At 35.6% G+C, this 15,444-nt stretch overlaps 1 protein-coding gene across 6 annotated transcripts; it reads right to left on the reverse strand.

The window, feature by feature from the left end:
- Positions 1-2,764: 2,764 nt before the first annotated feature.
- LOC107791697 (putative methyltransferase PMT20) lies at positions 2,765-8,952 on the reverse strand. 6 transcript variants are annotated; one of them, XM_016613799.2, is made up of 9 exons: positions 8,618-8,912; positions 6,516-6,565; positions 6,069-6,358; positions 5,538-5,686; positions 5,251-5,446; positions 4,689-4,899; positions 3,855-4,530; positions 3,682-3,759; positions 2,765-3,417 (listed from the first exon to the last, which is right to left on the reverse strand). In XM_016613799.2, the coding sequence occupies exons 3-9, from the start codon at positions 6,333-6,335 to the stop codon at positions 3,201-3,203; spliced, it is 1,794 nt and encodes a 597-aa protein (XP_016469285.2). In that variant the 5' UTR covers positions 6,336-6,358; positions 6,516-6,565; positions 8,618-8,912; the 3' UTR covers positions 2,765-3,200. The 6 variants fall into 6 exon arrangements, with proteins under 6 accessions (XP_016469285.2, XP_075086696.1, XP_016469284.2 ...); XM_075230595.1 differs by lacking the exon at positions 8,618-8,912 and adding an exon at positions 6,717-6,891; XM_016613798.2 differs by lacking the exon at positions 6,516-6,565 and having other exon boundaries at positions 8,618-8,952.
- Between the last annotated feature and the right edge of the window lie 6,492 nt (positions 8,953-15,444).

Consider the following 15,444-nt stretch of genomic DNA (forward strand, 5'->3'; position numbering starts at 1 on the left):
GCGCGTGAGTTGTCCGCGTAGCACATGAGTTGACCATGCGGGTCCAGGTATTGATACCATAGCGCGTGAGTTGTCCGCGTAGCACATGAGTTGACCGTGCAGATCCAGGTATTGATATGATGGCACGTGAGTTGTCCGTGCTTAGTGCTTGGGCTTTGGGAGTCCCTCCGGAGTCTGTACACACCCTCAGTGAGCGCAGGGTGTTGAGTGTTTTGAGTGTTGAGTGCTGAGTGCGAGTGATGGGGTGACACTGTTGTGAGGTTGTATTTATTTGTGTTGTTGCTACATTTATCTGTTAAACTTCTTTGTGGCATTTACTGAGTTATGGAATTTATCTGTTTATTTCTGTTTACTTTTAAATCGTGAAAATAAATAATTGGACTGTTTTACTTAGCTCGTCACTACTGCTCAGTTCCTTAGTTATTTCTGTTACTTGCTGGGGTAGTTGTACTCATACTACACCCTGCACTTTATGTGCAGATCCAGGTGAGTTAGAGCGCGGCGATCGTTGAGTTCAGGCTGGCTATCTGTGGAGATTGCAAGGTAGCTGCTAGCGTCCGCAGGACCTTGTTACTCCTCTTGTCATTTCTTCTTTTGGACAGTTAGACAACTTATATATCTTAGTTCATAGTTTTAGATGCTCATGACTTAGTGACACCCGGATGTTTGAGGCTCGTTTCCTTATTTTTTCTATATTATATTTAGAGTTGATTTAGTTTATGAAAAATTTAAATGTTGAAATATTTTATTAAATTCTTATAATCGATTTACTAGTAATATTTTAGGAAATAGGCTTGCCTTGTAACACGATAGGCGTCATCACGACCATGGTTAGATTTTGGGTCGTGACAATATCCACCTCAAACGGTAGAAATAGTAGCAGATGAAAATCACCAATTTGAACAATTTTTAGCTCGACACAAAAGAGTCATGGACAAAGATGTTCATTTTGCACTTCTTAATGCATTAATAGATCATTTATGAGAGCATACTAGAGGTTAGAGGTGAAGTTGAATATTTATGTAATGTTTAATCTGAATTTTGCCATAACGTAATATGTATTTAATTATCTTGTATCTGATAATTTCACTTTTATTTGAATTATCCGTTAATATATATAATCTATTAATATTTTCTTACAAATTATATTATTTAAAAATTTATGGTATAAAATAATTTTTATATTAAATTATATGTGATGAATATGTAAAAAAGAAAAAAATAGATAATTCAAACAACAACAACAACAACCACCCAGTATAATCTCACTAGTGGGGTCTGGGGAGGGTAGTGTGTACGCAGACCTTACCCCTACCCTAGAATAGAGAGGCTGTTTCCGATAGACCCCCGACTCCCTCTTTCCAAGAACTCCTTATCTTGCTCTTGGGGTGACTCGAAATAAGAAAATAAAATTTAAATAAAAAATAATAATATAATATTGAAGAGAGAGAAGAATATAAAATGAAATATTCTTTTTTGGAGTAAAAAATAAAATAATTGTTGGAGCAACTTTACTCTATTTGGAGTTTACTCCATTTTGGAGAAGAAAATGGATGTGGTTGGAGATGGCCTAAATCCAAACATGAGGAGGATTTTGCACATTCTGTGGTCCATTACAAACTCAGATATCGATTCCTCTGTTTTAAAGCAGCTTAAGGAGTTGGTTGGGGAGTTTGGTGGCTTACATTTGACCCATAAATGATCTCAAAATTGATTTTTTCCTACTTAATTTCCACAATACTCCATACTCCAACAACTAAAGCAAGTCTCATTTGTCAATCATCAGTAGGTTAAAGCCCTAGTATATCATCATCAATGTTATCATCTCAAGGTTCAAACTAATTCAACTTTGGAGTGGTAATAATCCCTTTCATCATAAAGTTATTAGCAGTCCGGTGCATAAGGCATTCCGTATTCATGCAGAATCCGGGAAAAGACCGCATCCTAAAAGTGATAGACAATTTACCCTAATGCAAGCATTAACAGCTGCTTCCACGACTTGCCAGAAAGTTATATAAAAAAAGGGCAGTCCGGTGCACAAAGCATCCCGCATTCACACAAGGTCTAGAAAAGGACTCGCGCCCCAAGAGGTGTGATGTAGGCAGCCTACCATGATGCAAGCATCAGTGACAAACTCGTAACCTATAAGTCACACAGAGATAACTTTACGTTGCTCTAAGGTCCCCTTCAAAAAGTTGTATAGTAATAAATATTAAAAATAAACTTTTATGTATATGCATAGATTGTTTTTTCTCATTTATATAAGGAAAACTTCCAGTATAGAAGCAAAGGGAGTTAGAAAAAATGTCTCATGGATTGGACTTTCACTATAATATTTTAGCCTCTTTTTTTTTTTAACCTTAAATTCCCCTGTCTCTAATTCTGCCTCCAGCCCAGGTGGGGATAGGATAGAAGATGCTATTATAACCGGGCCCTAGAGGCCAAGGGGTCGTTTGGTTGGAACACAAGTTATCCCAGGATTAATTGTCCCGGGATTGTTATCCCATCCTCTCATAGGGATAAAAATAACACTACAATGCTCAGATAACTAGTTTTACCGCAATTTTATCCCAACTAAACGTAGGATCATCTCATCTCAAATTTATTCCGGGATTAATTATCCCTTATCCCTCGTACCAAACGAGCCCTAAAAACTTTTGTTTTTGCACAACACATAAGATACATATATTATTTGGTCACTTTTCATGAGTTAGAATCAGTGTAACAAGAAACACTAAGCTTAGATAGTCCATTGAAAAGAGACTTTCAAAAAGGAACAAATCTAATTAGGTACACAAATAGCTGCAATGTCTTCACTTTTCAACAGATACATACATCACAGCCAGCTCTAAGAGGGATTTGAAAAAAGAAAAGAAAAATAGAATACAACCAAAGAGGACGTGCCTTTTTTTAATAACTGAGAAATCCCCGAGAGCCAGCTGGCGCATAGAGCAAAAGACTTAGGGGCCTTACAAAGAATATATTGTATGACAAAGCCATTAAACTACTAGCATTGGTTATTTGGCTATTAATACTTCAATTCAAAATCTCAATTTGTAATGATCTTTAAAACAAATATATATATAGTATATATGAGCTGTGTGGACTTACTTATCTCCTATGGGCTGGTATCTTAAATATATAACTTTTCTCTCCAAAGAGACTTTATCAGCAGTTGTTTATCATATGCTGTTCTCATATCATGAACTTTGCTTTGAATACCAGAGCTTCTTTTGGCAAATCAATACCTTCTCCTTCTCTACGCCATATTCGGTTTCCTCCTTACGACAACTCCATCTCATTCCCTTCGCCATAGTAGCAATAGCATCTACAAAATAGCTGGATTCTCGGATTATTGTGTATCCGTTGGGTCGCAAAATACGATCCATTTCCAGCAGAACATACTTCATTTCACATCTGCACAATACATATAACTCCTTAAGTACGGAGTACTAAATATTGAGGATTCATGCAGCCGACCCCAACCACCTTGCGGCTGAGGCGTAGTTGTTTTTGTACGAAACAGATAACTGATGACGGGGAAAAAACAAGTTCGCTAGCCAAAAATAGATGCTTAGCCTTTTAGTTGGAAGGGGGTTAAGCACGATTCGCTCCAGTAATGATGCAGGATAAAATGCAATTAAGCCACGAAACTTGAACATGAGGTAAATGCTTCTTTACCTATGACTTTCAGCAGAGAAGAGACCATCAAGATGAAGGAGATCATATGTCCGAGGATATGTTGAGAAAGCCTCACACCTAGGGAGCAACAAACAAAGAGCTTAACGCAACATAAATATAAAGAGCGACTACAGTAATTTAAGCTTCAGATTTTGCATATAAATCAGTGTTACCAGTCATGAATTGTTCCAATAAGACCCCTATCGTAGACCACAGGAAGTGTATTTGGAGCGTAAGATGAAACCACATTCATGACCCATACTGGAGCATCAATCACAGTGGCAGCGAAACCTCCATACAAGGTGTTCATGTCCATTACATTTCTGATCTTATCGGTCCCAATCGCGGGGAGCAACTTCTTGTAGTGCTTCGCCCGAACCTTCCATTTATCATCATCATGTTTGAAGGCACCAGCACTACCTCCACGGACATCAGAAACACGTTCCGGAGCAACATGCAACCTCTCTGGCCACTTGGCGAGGGCGTCCAACTTGAGTTTCTTAGCAGCTGGATTTGGCACAACCACACAAGGCCGAAGAGGAGTGTACCACGCTGAATCAGGTTCAGTACCATCGTCACATTTTGCTGGATAGTTGTCGGGATTATCAAGCTTCTTATAGCAGTTACTGTCAGACAACTTCTGCCACACTGCAATGTCGTCCTTCTTGTTGAATAATTTGAAGCACATTGATGTTAGCAACTCTTGCAACTTATCGTAATCTGATTTTTGCTCCTCAATGGTGGTATTCCATCCTCTCCAACGATGTTGATAGTTCACCGGAGGGCCAGAGAGGACCCAAAAACCACCAGGACGGAGTATGCGATGTATCTCAAGAAGGTAAACTCCACCTGATAATAATGAGGTAAAATTAGTAAAAGCATCACCGCTAATATCTTGCTTGCTTTGTCTATGAACTAGGGGCAGATGCTGAATTTTGCAAACATCCCTATTTAAGAATTTGGAAAAGCCATGCAATGCAAAGATAAGAAGACATCATACACCTTACCGAATTCGGTCCACGGAATTAGGCATCTTGAGCAATGAGCCATATCAAAAGAGTTTGAAGGGAAAGGAAGACGCTGTGTAGAAATGATGCCCAGAATTGCAGGAATTCCACGTTCCAGCGCAAACTGAACCTGGGCCTGGTGATTGTCCCTTGGGGCAAGAGAGACTGTTAAAATTCCACGATCTAGTAAATCGCCTCCCCAGCTTGCCACCTATAGGAAGATGAAGACGAGCATTAGGTTTTACTTGAATTCTGTATCACATGCTACAACTAAATTTCCTGGGAGAAAGATCTGATGTTATAATTCTTTTTTCTTCTCTAGTAATTTGTCGAAGCAAGATATTACAAACAGTGATAATGTACCAAAATCAGTAATAAAAAACTTCAGCATATACAAAGCATAGATATGAATCAATCACTTAAACTTCAGCTGGAGGCTAAATGCAAGTAAAAACTGCAATGAAACAAACCATAAATCGGCGGAGAAGTTGTTCATTTCATATTTGGCAACACATATTGAAACAAAAGCTCCACTGCAAAGACTAAAAGCATAGCCGCTTACCCCACATCCAGTATCAATGGCAGTTCTAATTGTCCCATCTTTCATCTGTGGAATCAAATCTTGCATCAAATCAACATAGCTACCGACTCCGTTGGGAAACATTGTACCACCACCAGGAAAAAGGAACTTCTCCCCTTCTTTTTTAAGCCAATGTTGATTGGACTTTTGTTTGTTAATCCAATCATATGGAACATTCCTGAAGCAAGATCCGACCAGTAAAGGTTCAACGATCATGAACAAATCCAGCAAAGCATTGACAAGTAAAGTTCAAAAAGATGAAGCATTACCTATACCAACATTCATCTCGGCTCTTTGGCCATCTGATTGGCGATTTATAACCATCTGGTGGAGGAACCAAGCATTCCTGCCTTTCAAAACTAGGAGGGCAATGGCGTTCCAAGAAACTTAGCCGATGTTTACCATATTTGTGCCATCTCTGTGATATCATCAAAATAGATCATTAGCACAATAGACTAAATCAGACGCAGAGGCAGATCTAGGATTTCTAGAACATGGGTGCACCACTAAAGAAAGGAGAATAAAGAAAGTATTATGTGGGAATCGATCCATGTTCCTTTGGGCAAATAACTCCTCATTCAACCAAGTGCATCATACAACCTTTTTTGGAGCATGGTGGCTAGCAATAATATTAGATCAATTCTAGGAAATATAGACATAAAATACGTAATTTGGTGGAGCGACCATGGGCTCACGTGCACGATATTTTGGGCAGCAAATCTGCCCCCGACCACACGGTAATACCAAAATCATATCTCCAAGATTAAAGTTAAGATAAGAAGACTATAAATTATTAATACCTTTGGATCTGTGCATGGAGTATAGTCCTGAAAATCAGCACCGCATTCGGGAAAGGAAATCGCTTTGATCTGAACAGCTCTTGTAGCAGTTCCACTGGGAGTTTCAACTACTTTGCTAACATCCTCAGCTACATATCTCTCCTTTTCGGAGCAAAAAATTCCTCCGAGGTAAAAAGAAAGCCCACACAATACCACAACTGTTAATGCCATGGGAACTTTCCATGAACTTTTATCTGATTGATATGGTTTTCCATCTTTATGCTTCATGTTTCCTAATCCTTATCAGTTACCTTCATACGAGCAAAACAACCACGTAAAACATCCCACCTCTTCAATTAGTAAATCTCGATGCAAAACACGTAAGTGATAGTTTCTTTCAAGTGGATCATCAAGAAGAACGGTATGGAAAGAATATATACTCAAGCAAATGGGAAGAGAAACATATACCAATCATTTTTTGGGGGGTCAAGAATATGATACTCAGCATCTTGCTTTAACTAAAAAGAGAAACGATAATGTCAAATCAAAGGAGGATGCAGCATAAATTCTTAACTTGGGAAGAAGTCAGCCAAAAAGTATACAACAGTCACTACTAAAAATGTACTACAACAATTGAATTCTGAAAAATCACATATTCAGCAGTAATACCTATAACAAACTAGGTACAAGGTTCATTTATCAAAGAATTGCAATCCCAGATCTAATTACAAAGAAGGCATTTATTACCACTCTTAATTTTTTTTTTCTTTTTTGCTAAGAATTACCACTCTTAATTAGATCTGCTAAGATTGAGAGTAGGGAGCATATTAGAATTTACATCTTCACTTTATCTTTAAATTTCCACATGATATAGGGCCCAAAATTTTATCAAATTATGCTGTCCAAATGAGGGCCCTCTTGGGCACTAAAGTCAGTAATGTAAGTACGAAATATGGCAAAATTTGCACCTAACTTGTACCATGCAAGGAAAAAAAACACAAGAAAACAAGAAAGGAAAATACAGGGTAAAAGCTAGTACAATAAAGATAAGTTGAAATTGCCCTTACTTCAATTGTTGACCAAGAAGCAGCTGTACTTTTACTACTCAAATAAGTTTTGCCGAAAGTGAACACACACACACACACAGAAAAAAAAGCAGTAGGAGCATGAAGTGCTTGAAGTTGAGCTGAAAGTGAGAAAAAGATTCAATCTTTATGAACAAATCATACATCTAAAGATCAAATTTTGAACTATATGTGTTGAAAGTGAGAAAAAGATTCAATCTTTATGAACAAATCATTCATCTAAAGATCAAATCTTGCACTACATGAGCTGAAAGTGAGAAAAAGATTCAAACTTTATGAACAATTCATTAATCCAAAGATCAAATCTTGCACTATAAAAGTCAATGCAGTAGAAGCAGGAAATGTTTGAAGTTGAGTTGATAGTGAGAAAAAGGTCCAACCTTTCTAAACAATTCAATCATCTAAAGATCAAATCTTGAACTATACAAGTCATATTAATTCAAGAAAACTAATGAGCCAAGATCTTGTTGAAAAAAACTAAAGAAAACTCAATACTGAAAGACAAGCAAAATTAGCAGTAATAAATGAGAAAGAGACAGCAAAGACTCAATGCAATGAATCTGAAAAGATCTGACACAGAAAATGATAAAAACCAAAATACCACAGAAACAGAACAGTACCCAATAATCAGCTTTCTGATGAAAAAAATGCACACACACACACTATAAAAACAGAATAAAGCTCACTAATCAGCTATCTGATTAAAAAAATGCACACACACACACACAAAAAAAACAGAACAAAGCTCACTAACCAGCTTTCTGATGAGAAAAATGCACACACACACACACACACAAAAACAGAACAAAGCTCACTAATCAGCTTTCTGATGAAAAAAATTAACACTAAAACACACAGAGACGCACACAAAAAAAAACAGAAAAAAGCTCACTAATCAGCTTTCTGATGAGAAAAACGCACACACACACACACACACAAAAAAAAAAACAGAACAAAGCTCACTAATCAGCTTTCTGATGAAAAAAATTAACACTAAAACACACACACGCACACACACTATAAAAACAGAATAAAGCTCACTAATCAGCTATCTGATTAAAAAAATGCACACACACACACACAAAAAAAACAGAACAAAGCTCACTAACCAGCTTTCTGATGAGAAAAATGCACACACACACACACACACAAAAACAGAACAAAGCTCACTAATCAGCTTTCTGATGAAAAAAATTAACACTAAAACACACAGAGACGCACACAAAAAAAAACAGAAAAAAGCTCACTAATCAGCTTTCTGATGAGAAAAACGCACACACACACACACACAAAAAAAAAAAAACAGAACAAAGCTCACTAATCAGCTTTCTGATGAAAAAAATTAACACTAAAACACACACACACACACACACACAAACACAGAGACAAAAAAAAAACTCACTGATCAGCTTTCTGATGAAAGAATGCACGCGCACACACACACAAAAAAAAAGAGACCCAAAAAAAAAGGTAACAGTAAAGTACCTGTATGTTAGGAAACTGATAAAATTATATCAGGAAATCTTGAAATACTCAAAAATTTCCCTTACACTTCTGAGTAAGAATCTTGATCAAGAATGTGTTTTTGAGCAACCCCAGATGTGGAGGAAGAAGAGATATATCTCTGTATGTATATCTTCACATCTGTATATGTAAAGATAGAGCAAATATAAATCAACCTTAAATTAATATTGAAAATAACTACTCCTATTAAGAAAGAAACTGTTTATATGTCATTTTCCTATTTTCAGATTCTTGGCCTTGTGCAATTGTGCCTCTCGCTAGCTGTCTTCTTTCTCTTTTAATTTATTATACTCCCTTTTCATATGGTCCCTTTTGGCTTTTATTCTCTCTCTGTAGAAAATATTAAAAATATCAGAGCTTTTTTTCTCACATTACTCATCTGGGTAAATTTATTTGTCAGGTAAAAGGTAAGAAGAGAATGATTTCTACCATTGAACCCCCAAATGAAATGAATTTAGGCATATAACACCTAGCATTATAATGGAATGGCTAAATATTAAAATCTTTTCATTCTTAATCAAAAACTTGACTTTTAAGTTTGTTTGGATGGTTCTTACGTATCGTATTATTACTTTAAATATAATATTTATTTTGATTGTTACTTAAATTTTATTATATCATATTATTAAATTTGTTGTTATATAACGATTAAAAGTACCACATTATGAAACGATCGATTTGGTGTGGTCGCATCGTCACCTTATTTTTACTCTCATATTGTATTTATTTATTATTAAATAATTCTATTTTATTTTTAATCCTAAAATTTTATATAACAATTTTAACTCGTACCTTACTTTTTCTTTATAATATTCTAAGTTTATTCTTCATATTATTGGTGCATGGCATCATGAAACGACGACAAACAAATACAATCTATCCAATCATTATATACTTTAAAATAATACAGTAAAATATAATACAATGCAATACAATACTATACGATATATTATGAAACAATACATAACAATCCTCCAAACAAGTTTTTAAGCCTTAAAATAAAAGGAAAACCTTTTAATAGACCAATATGCATCATTGCGAATTTCAATTAGTTGGATCATAGTATAGGTACCCGAGCAAAAAAAATTAGAATCTTTATAAATAGCTTGCCAAATTTATTATTTCTTTTTTCTAAATAGTACATAAATTATATATTAATTATACAAAGTTATACTTATATTATATACTATTTTTAAGTTAAACGGTTGAGTGAGCTATTTATGTTAAGTGATTGGGACCCTTTTTTTTTTTGCTTTTTTTTGGATCCTTGTGTTTATTATAGAAAAAATATCTGAGTCCCACCACATTAAGGGGGTTTAATATTTGTGATTGATTTTGCTAAACCTTTCTTTTCACAGTGTTAACACGGTTTTTAGTGTATTTACAGAATTAGCCTCTTTAAAGAACCTATGATGTCTCCATCCAAATTACAGTTGTACAATGGCAGTCCGATGCACAAATCATATCGGCATGATCCGAGTAGGAGTCGTAGTTCAAGGGATGTGACATAGACAATCTACCCTACGGTAAGCATTAGTGGCTATTTTTACGGCTCGAACACGTGACTCATAGGCCATACGAAGATAACTTTTCGTTGTTCCAACACTCTCTTTCCATTGTATCAAGTGACATATTTTAATTAAACTTTGCGTCGAAGTAAATTAATATATATTATTTTTAGCTTTAATTTTAACTCTTAAATTTAACTTAATTAATTTGATGTAGATGTCGAGTGGAAGTAATGATCTCCCGCGATTATTGGCTATGTTGGGTCTTTTCTCCTCCCTTCTAATACGTTAAAAAAAGCCTTCTAAAATGGATAATGATAAATATTTACACACATTAAAACATTTTAATTTAGCAAATTTGAAGTTTAACAGTATTATTATTCCTTGATCTTATCATTGTATTGTTTTCCCTAGTTAGATGCCTAAATTTTAGTATTAAATGTTTTAGTAATTACATCTTTATTTATTGATCTAATCAATTATTGCATGTTATCTTCTCTTTTCACTACTGTGAGACATCTCTATAACAACATCATTGTATAACAGTCATTTACTATAAAAGTCAAGTTTCCTCTGATCCTATTTTTTAAAATATATTTTACCTCTATATAATAATTTTTTACCTATAGCAGTAATAATCATATCTATAGCAGAACGCTCTTTGTAAAATTACTCATCTATAACAGTCATATAGAATCTTTAAGATTACTAATAGTAATTCCAAAATTATGCGCACAATCTTGTCCATTAAACAAAGTTTATATCTCGTATAAGATATAAGATTTGAAGATTTTCACATTGAATCTTTTTCATTGGACAAATTCCAAAAAAAAATTAGAAAGAAATTTAATTGTTAAGCTCTTAGATTGTCTTCAAAGGAAAGCCTGGATACCTTTTTGCTAAACTTTGGACATAATCTTCGCGAATTCAAGCGTTATATCGCTAGTAAGATAATAAAATCTACGAAACAAGTTACAATTACAAAGTTCTTCCATCAATCTTGAAAGAATTTATTTTTCTAGGTAACTTTAAAATATCTGCCTTAGAGTTTAAATCTTTATACGTTTAGTTATGAATTTATTAATAATATATTAGCCTTCTTCAATATTTAACTAGTGAAATATGCATATATTTTGAGATTTTAAATTTAAATAATTTTTATATATTTTATATGTAACATTAAAAAGGAATAATAATTAATGTTTGGATAATTTTATCAATAACAGCCAAAATATTTAAATGTCAAATGATGTTATAGGTGTATAACAACCATTTACTATAAAAACCAAAAAATATCGAAATAAACGATATTGTTATAGAGAAGGTTGACCGTATATGGTGATACAATTTTAGATATAAAGTTGTAATTGCTGAGTATATCAAATTTAATACTTTTTAAGATTTCAAGAGTTCTTAAATAAGAATCTTAGAGCACGTTTGGACATAAAATTTTTTTTTCTTTTTTCCAAAAGAAATCACCTTTTTTCCGAAGTCAACATTTGTTCATAAATGTTTCAATTTTCACTTGAAGATACATTTTGGAAATTTTCAAAAATTTGAAAAACTCCAAAAAGTTGTTTTTTAAAATTTTCACTCAAATCACTCACAAAACTTCAAAAACAACCCAAAATTATATTCATGTCCAAACACAACTCTAAATTTCAAATACCATTTTTACTTGAAATTTTTTTTCCCCTATTTTGGAATTTTATAATTCTTATGTCCAAATGCCCACTTACTCCGCATAGAAAATAGAGTCAAACCTCTCTATAACAACCTCCTTTGTTTCGATATTTTTAGGTTACGATAGAGAAGTGTTGTTATAGTGAACATATATTATAATATAATAACATAAAAATCAGTTATGTAAAAAATTTGGCTTTCATAGGGAATACCTGTTATATAATGATGGTTTTATAGAGAGGTCTCATTGTATAAGTTCGAGCTAAAATATTGTCGAAGCACTAGATCCGATCCTAAGTACGATATAGTAAATGTTTTATACTTAATATATATTTTACTATAATTTATCACTTAATTATAATAAAATGATGTAGTTGACGCATATGACAAAGTCCCGAGAGAGGTGCTCTGGCGATGCTTGGAGGCTAAAGGGGTTCTAGAAGCCTACATTAGGGTGATTAAGGACATGTGTGATAAAGCTAAGACTCGGGTTAGGGCAGCGGGAGGAGACTCAAAACACTTTTTAGTTATGATGGGGTTGCACCAGGGATCAACTCTTAGTCCATTCATATTTTTCTTGGCGATGGACGCATTGACGAGACACATTCAAGGTGAGGTACCATGGTATATATTATTTGCTGATAACATAGTTTTAATTGACGAGACGCGGGGTGGTATTAACGAGAGACTGGAGGTTTGGAGGCAGACCCTAGAGTCTAGAGGTTTCAAGTTGAGCAAGACCAAGACGGATACATGGAGTGCAAGTTCAACAACGGTACCCAGGAAGGGGATATGAAGGTGAGGCTTGATACGCAAGTCATCCTCAAGAGAGGTAGTTTCAAGTATCTTGGATTTATAATACAGGGTAACAGGGAGATTTATGAAGATGTCATGCATCGTATCTGTCATGACCCAAAATTCCACCACAGGCGTCGTGATAACACTTAGTCTCTAAGACTAAGTAAGCCGATTATAATTACAATTCAAGCCAAATTTTTTTAAATAGAAACTAACAACGGAAATAGTTACAAACAACCTCCCAAGACTGGTAATATTGAGTCACGAACTCTAACTGAATACATGAAATGATCTCAAGGATCAAATACTCAATACTATTTGATTAATAATTAATAGTACAATAAAATAGAAAGACTTCAAGGGACTGCGACGACCAAGCAGCTCTACCTTGAATCCTTACGATCACACTCTAACTCTGTCTGAGTCCGATAGCTCCAATACCTGGCTCTGCATAAAAATATGCAGAAGTGTAGTATGAGTACACCACGGTCGGCACCTAGTAAGTATCAAGACTAATCTCCGTGGAGTAGAGACGAGGTACAATCAACACACTCACTAGTCTAATAAGGAAACAAATAACATTAAGAACAACACAAATCAACCAGTGATATGCACAGCAGGGCAACAAGAACACCATTAATATCACTCAACAAATAATAAATACAAGTACACCCAATTAATTCAAGTCCTTCAAATAAATGTCTTTCACATATAATTCTTCCAAATAACTCTCTTTCAAATATAATTTCTTCAAATAAATATCTTTCAAATATAATTCTTTCAATAAATCTCTTTCAAATATAATTTCCTCAAATAAATATCTTTCAAACGCAATTCTTTCATATAATACTTTTTGAATAAAAATCCTTCCAAATAAATATTTTGAATATAATTATTTCAATTAAAAGTCACCATGTGACACCCCATTTCATTATCATAAAAATACGGGTCTCAACCATTTTTTATATTTTTCGTAAATACGGGTCTCAACCCACTTTCATATTTCTACGTCACTTCGTGCCCATAATTAAATCATCATATTTTTCCGGCACCTCGTGCCCACTTTTCAAATCACAGCTGCACGGACAGTTCGTGTGCCAATAATAAAACCATCATATTTTTTCCGGCACCTCGTGCCCATGTTTCATATCCGGCGTACAACCCGATCCCATATAATATTACCGGCCCGGCAATAGCCACAGGCTCACAATTTCAACATAAATCAGGCTATTATCAAGTTTATCGAAACAACAAGACAAGTTGCACAAGATATAAAAATAAACATAAGGAATACCCGACAACACCACATTGTGCCAACTGAAATTTTTAATTTCGTTTCTTTCTTCTTTTCAGTAAATGTGGTAAACAATTTTCTCAACACATAATGAACCCTTTTCCCGGTAGGACATATAATTCATAAAATTGAATTTAATTATTCCGAAATCACATCGAAACCTATTGTAGTTAGTAATAAAAAGTCACATTTGGACTTATAGTCCTCAATGGTGTACACAAATAAAAATGATAGACACGGGCTAACATCATCAACCCTCCCAATAGGGATAAACATATAAATGGGTCATAAAATTATGAAGCTCACCCATAAGCGGAGCATAATAGGAAGACTCACCTCAATATTCAGAACCGAATTAAATTAAGGGAAAATATCTTTATAACAGATCAGGATCATACATGTAATGACACCCTTTGGTGTATTAGCCTCAGCCATACCATAACAAATATATCAACGGTCTGGGCCTCTCCCTCTAGGGCGCCCTCTACCCGCCTGTCCTCTATCCCTAACTGGCTGTGCACGTGGGGTAGTAACTGCATCGGGCCCCTTAGCCTAAGTGTTCTGGTGAAATCCACCTCTCCTAAGTCTGGGACAATCTCTCATGATATGCCTAGTATCACCACACTCATAACAACCCCTCTAAGGTCGCAGCTACTCGTACTGAGTCTATGCTGGATAACTGGAATAACCACTGTATGAATATCGTGCTGGTGGTGCACTATAAGAACTTACTGGAGCACCCCGAGTAATCTGATGTGCGGACTGAGCTGGCTGACTGCTCGAGCCTCCGCCATAATGGGTCATAGCTGAAGAGTAAAATCCACTGAATCCTCCAGAGCTTCGAGACCTTTTGGCCTCCTTAGACTCACTTTCCTCTCCTAGACCACCCTCAATCGTCGTTGCAATCTCCACTACTTGTGAAATGGAGTATCAATTTGCAACTCTCGAGCCATGCATCTTTTAAGATCATAATCGAACCCCTTAATGAATCTGCGAACCCGCTCTCTGACTGTAGGTACCAAGATAGGTGCATGACGGGCCAACTCACTGAACCTGATAGAATATTCTAACATTGTCATAGTGCCCTGACGCAACCGTTCAAGCTCTATGCGCCATGCATCCCTTAGTGTCTGGGGAACAAACTCTTTCAAAAACATTTCTGAAAATTGAGCCCAAGTTGGCGGTGTTGCATCGGCTGGGCTACATTCTTCATAAACTTGCCACCACTGATACGCTGCGCCTGACAATTGAAATATAGTAAAGGCTACTCCGCTCACTTCCACAATACCCACGGTGCGGGGAATACGGTGACACTTTTCTAGAAATCCTTGGGCATCCTCTGAAGTTGTGCCATAGAAAGTAGGTGCTCTAGTCGCGGCACGTGCCCTTCCTCGGCCTCTACCTAGGCCTCGAACTCTTGCAGCCCTAGCAGTATGTGTGGGTGTCTGCTCAGCTGACCCGATAGCACGCGTCCTCACCATTCGTGAGATAATAGAGATGCAAAA

Source organism: Nicotiana tabacum, chromosome 15 (genome assembly GCF_000715075.1).
Source record: "Nicotiana tabacum cultivar K326 chromosome 15, ASM71507v2, whole genome shotgun sequence".
Classification (NCBI taxonomy): domain Eukaryota; kingdom Viridiplantae; phylum Streptophyta; class Magnoliopsida; order Solanales; family Solanaceae; genus Nicotiana; species Nicotiana tabacum.

Coding starts and splice junctions, on each gene's coding strand:
- LOC107791697 (XM_016613798.2), bottom strand. CDS start 6,335: ATGAAGCATAAAGATGGAAAACCATATCAATCAGATAAAAGTTCATGG. Junction 5,687..6,068: donor CTCCATGCACAGATCCAAAG/GTATTAATAATT, acceptor ATGATATCACAG/AGATGGCACAAATATGGTAA. Junction 4,531..4,688: donor AATTCCGTGGACCGAATTCG/GTAAGGTGTATG, acceptor CATTATTATCAG/GTGGAGTTTACCTTCTTGAG.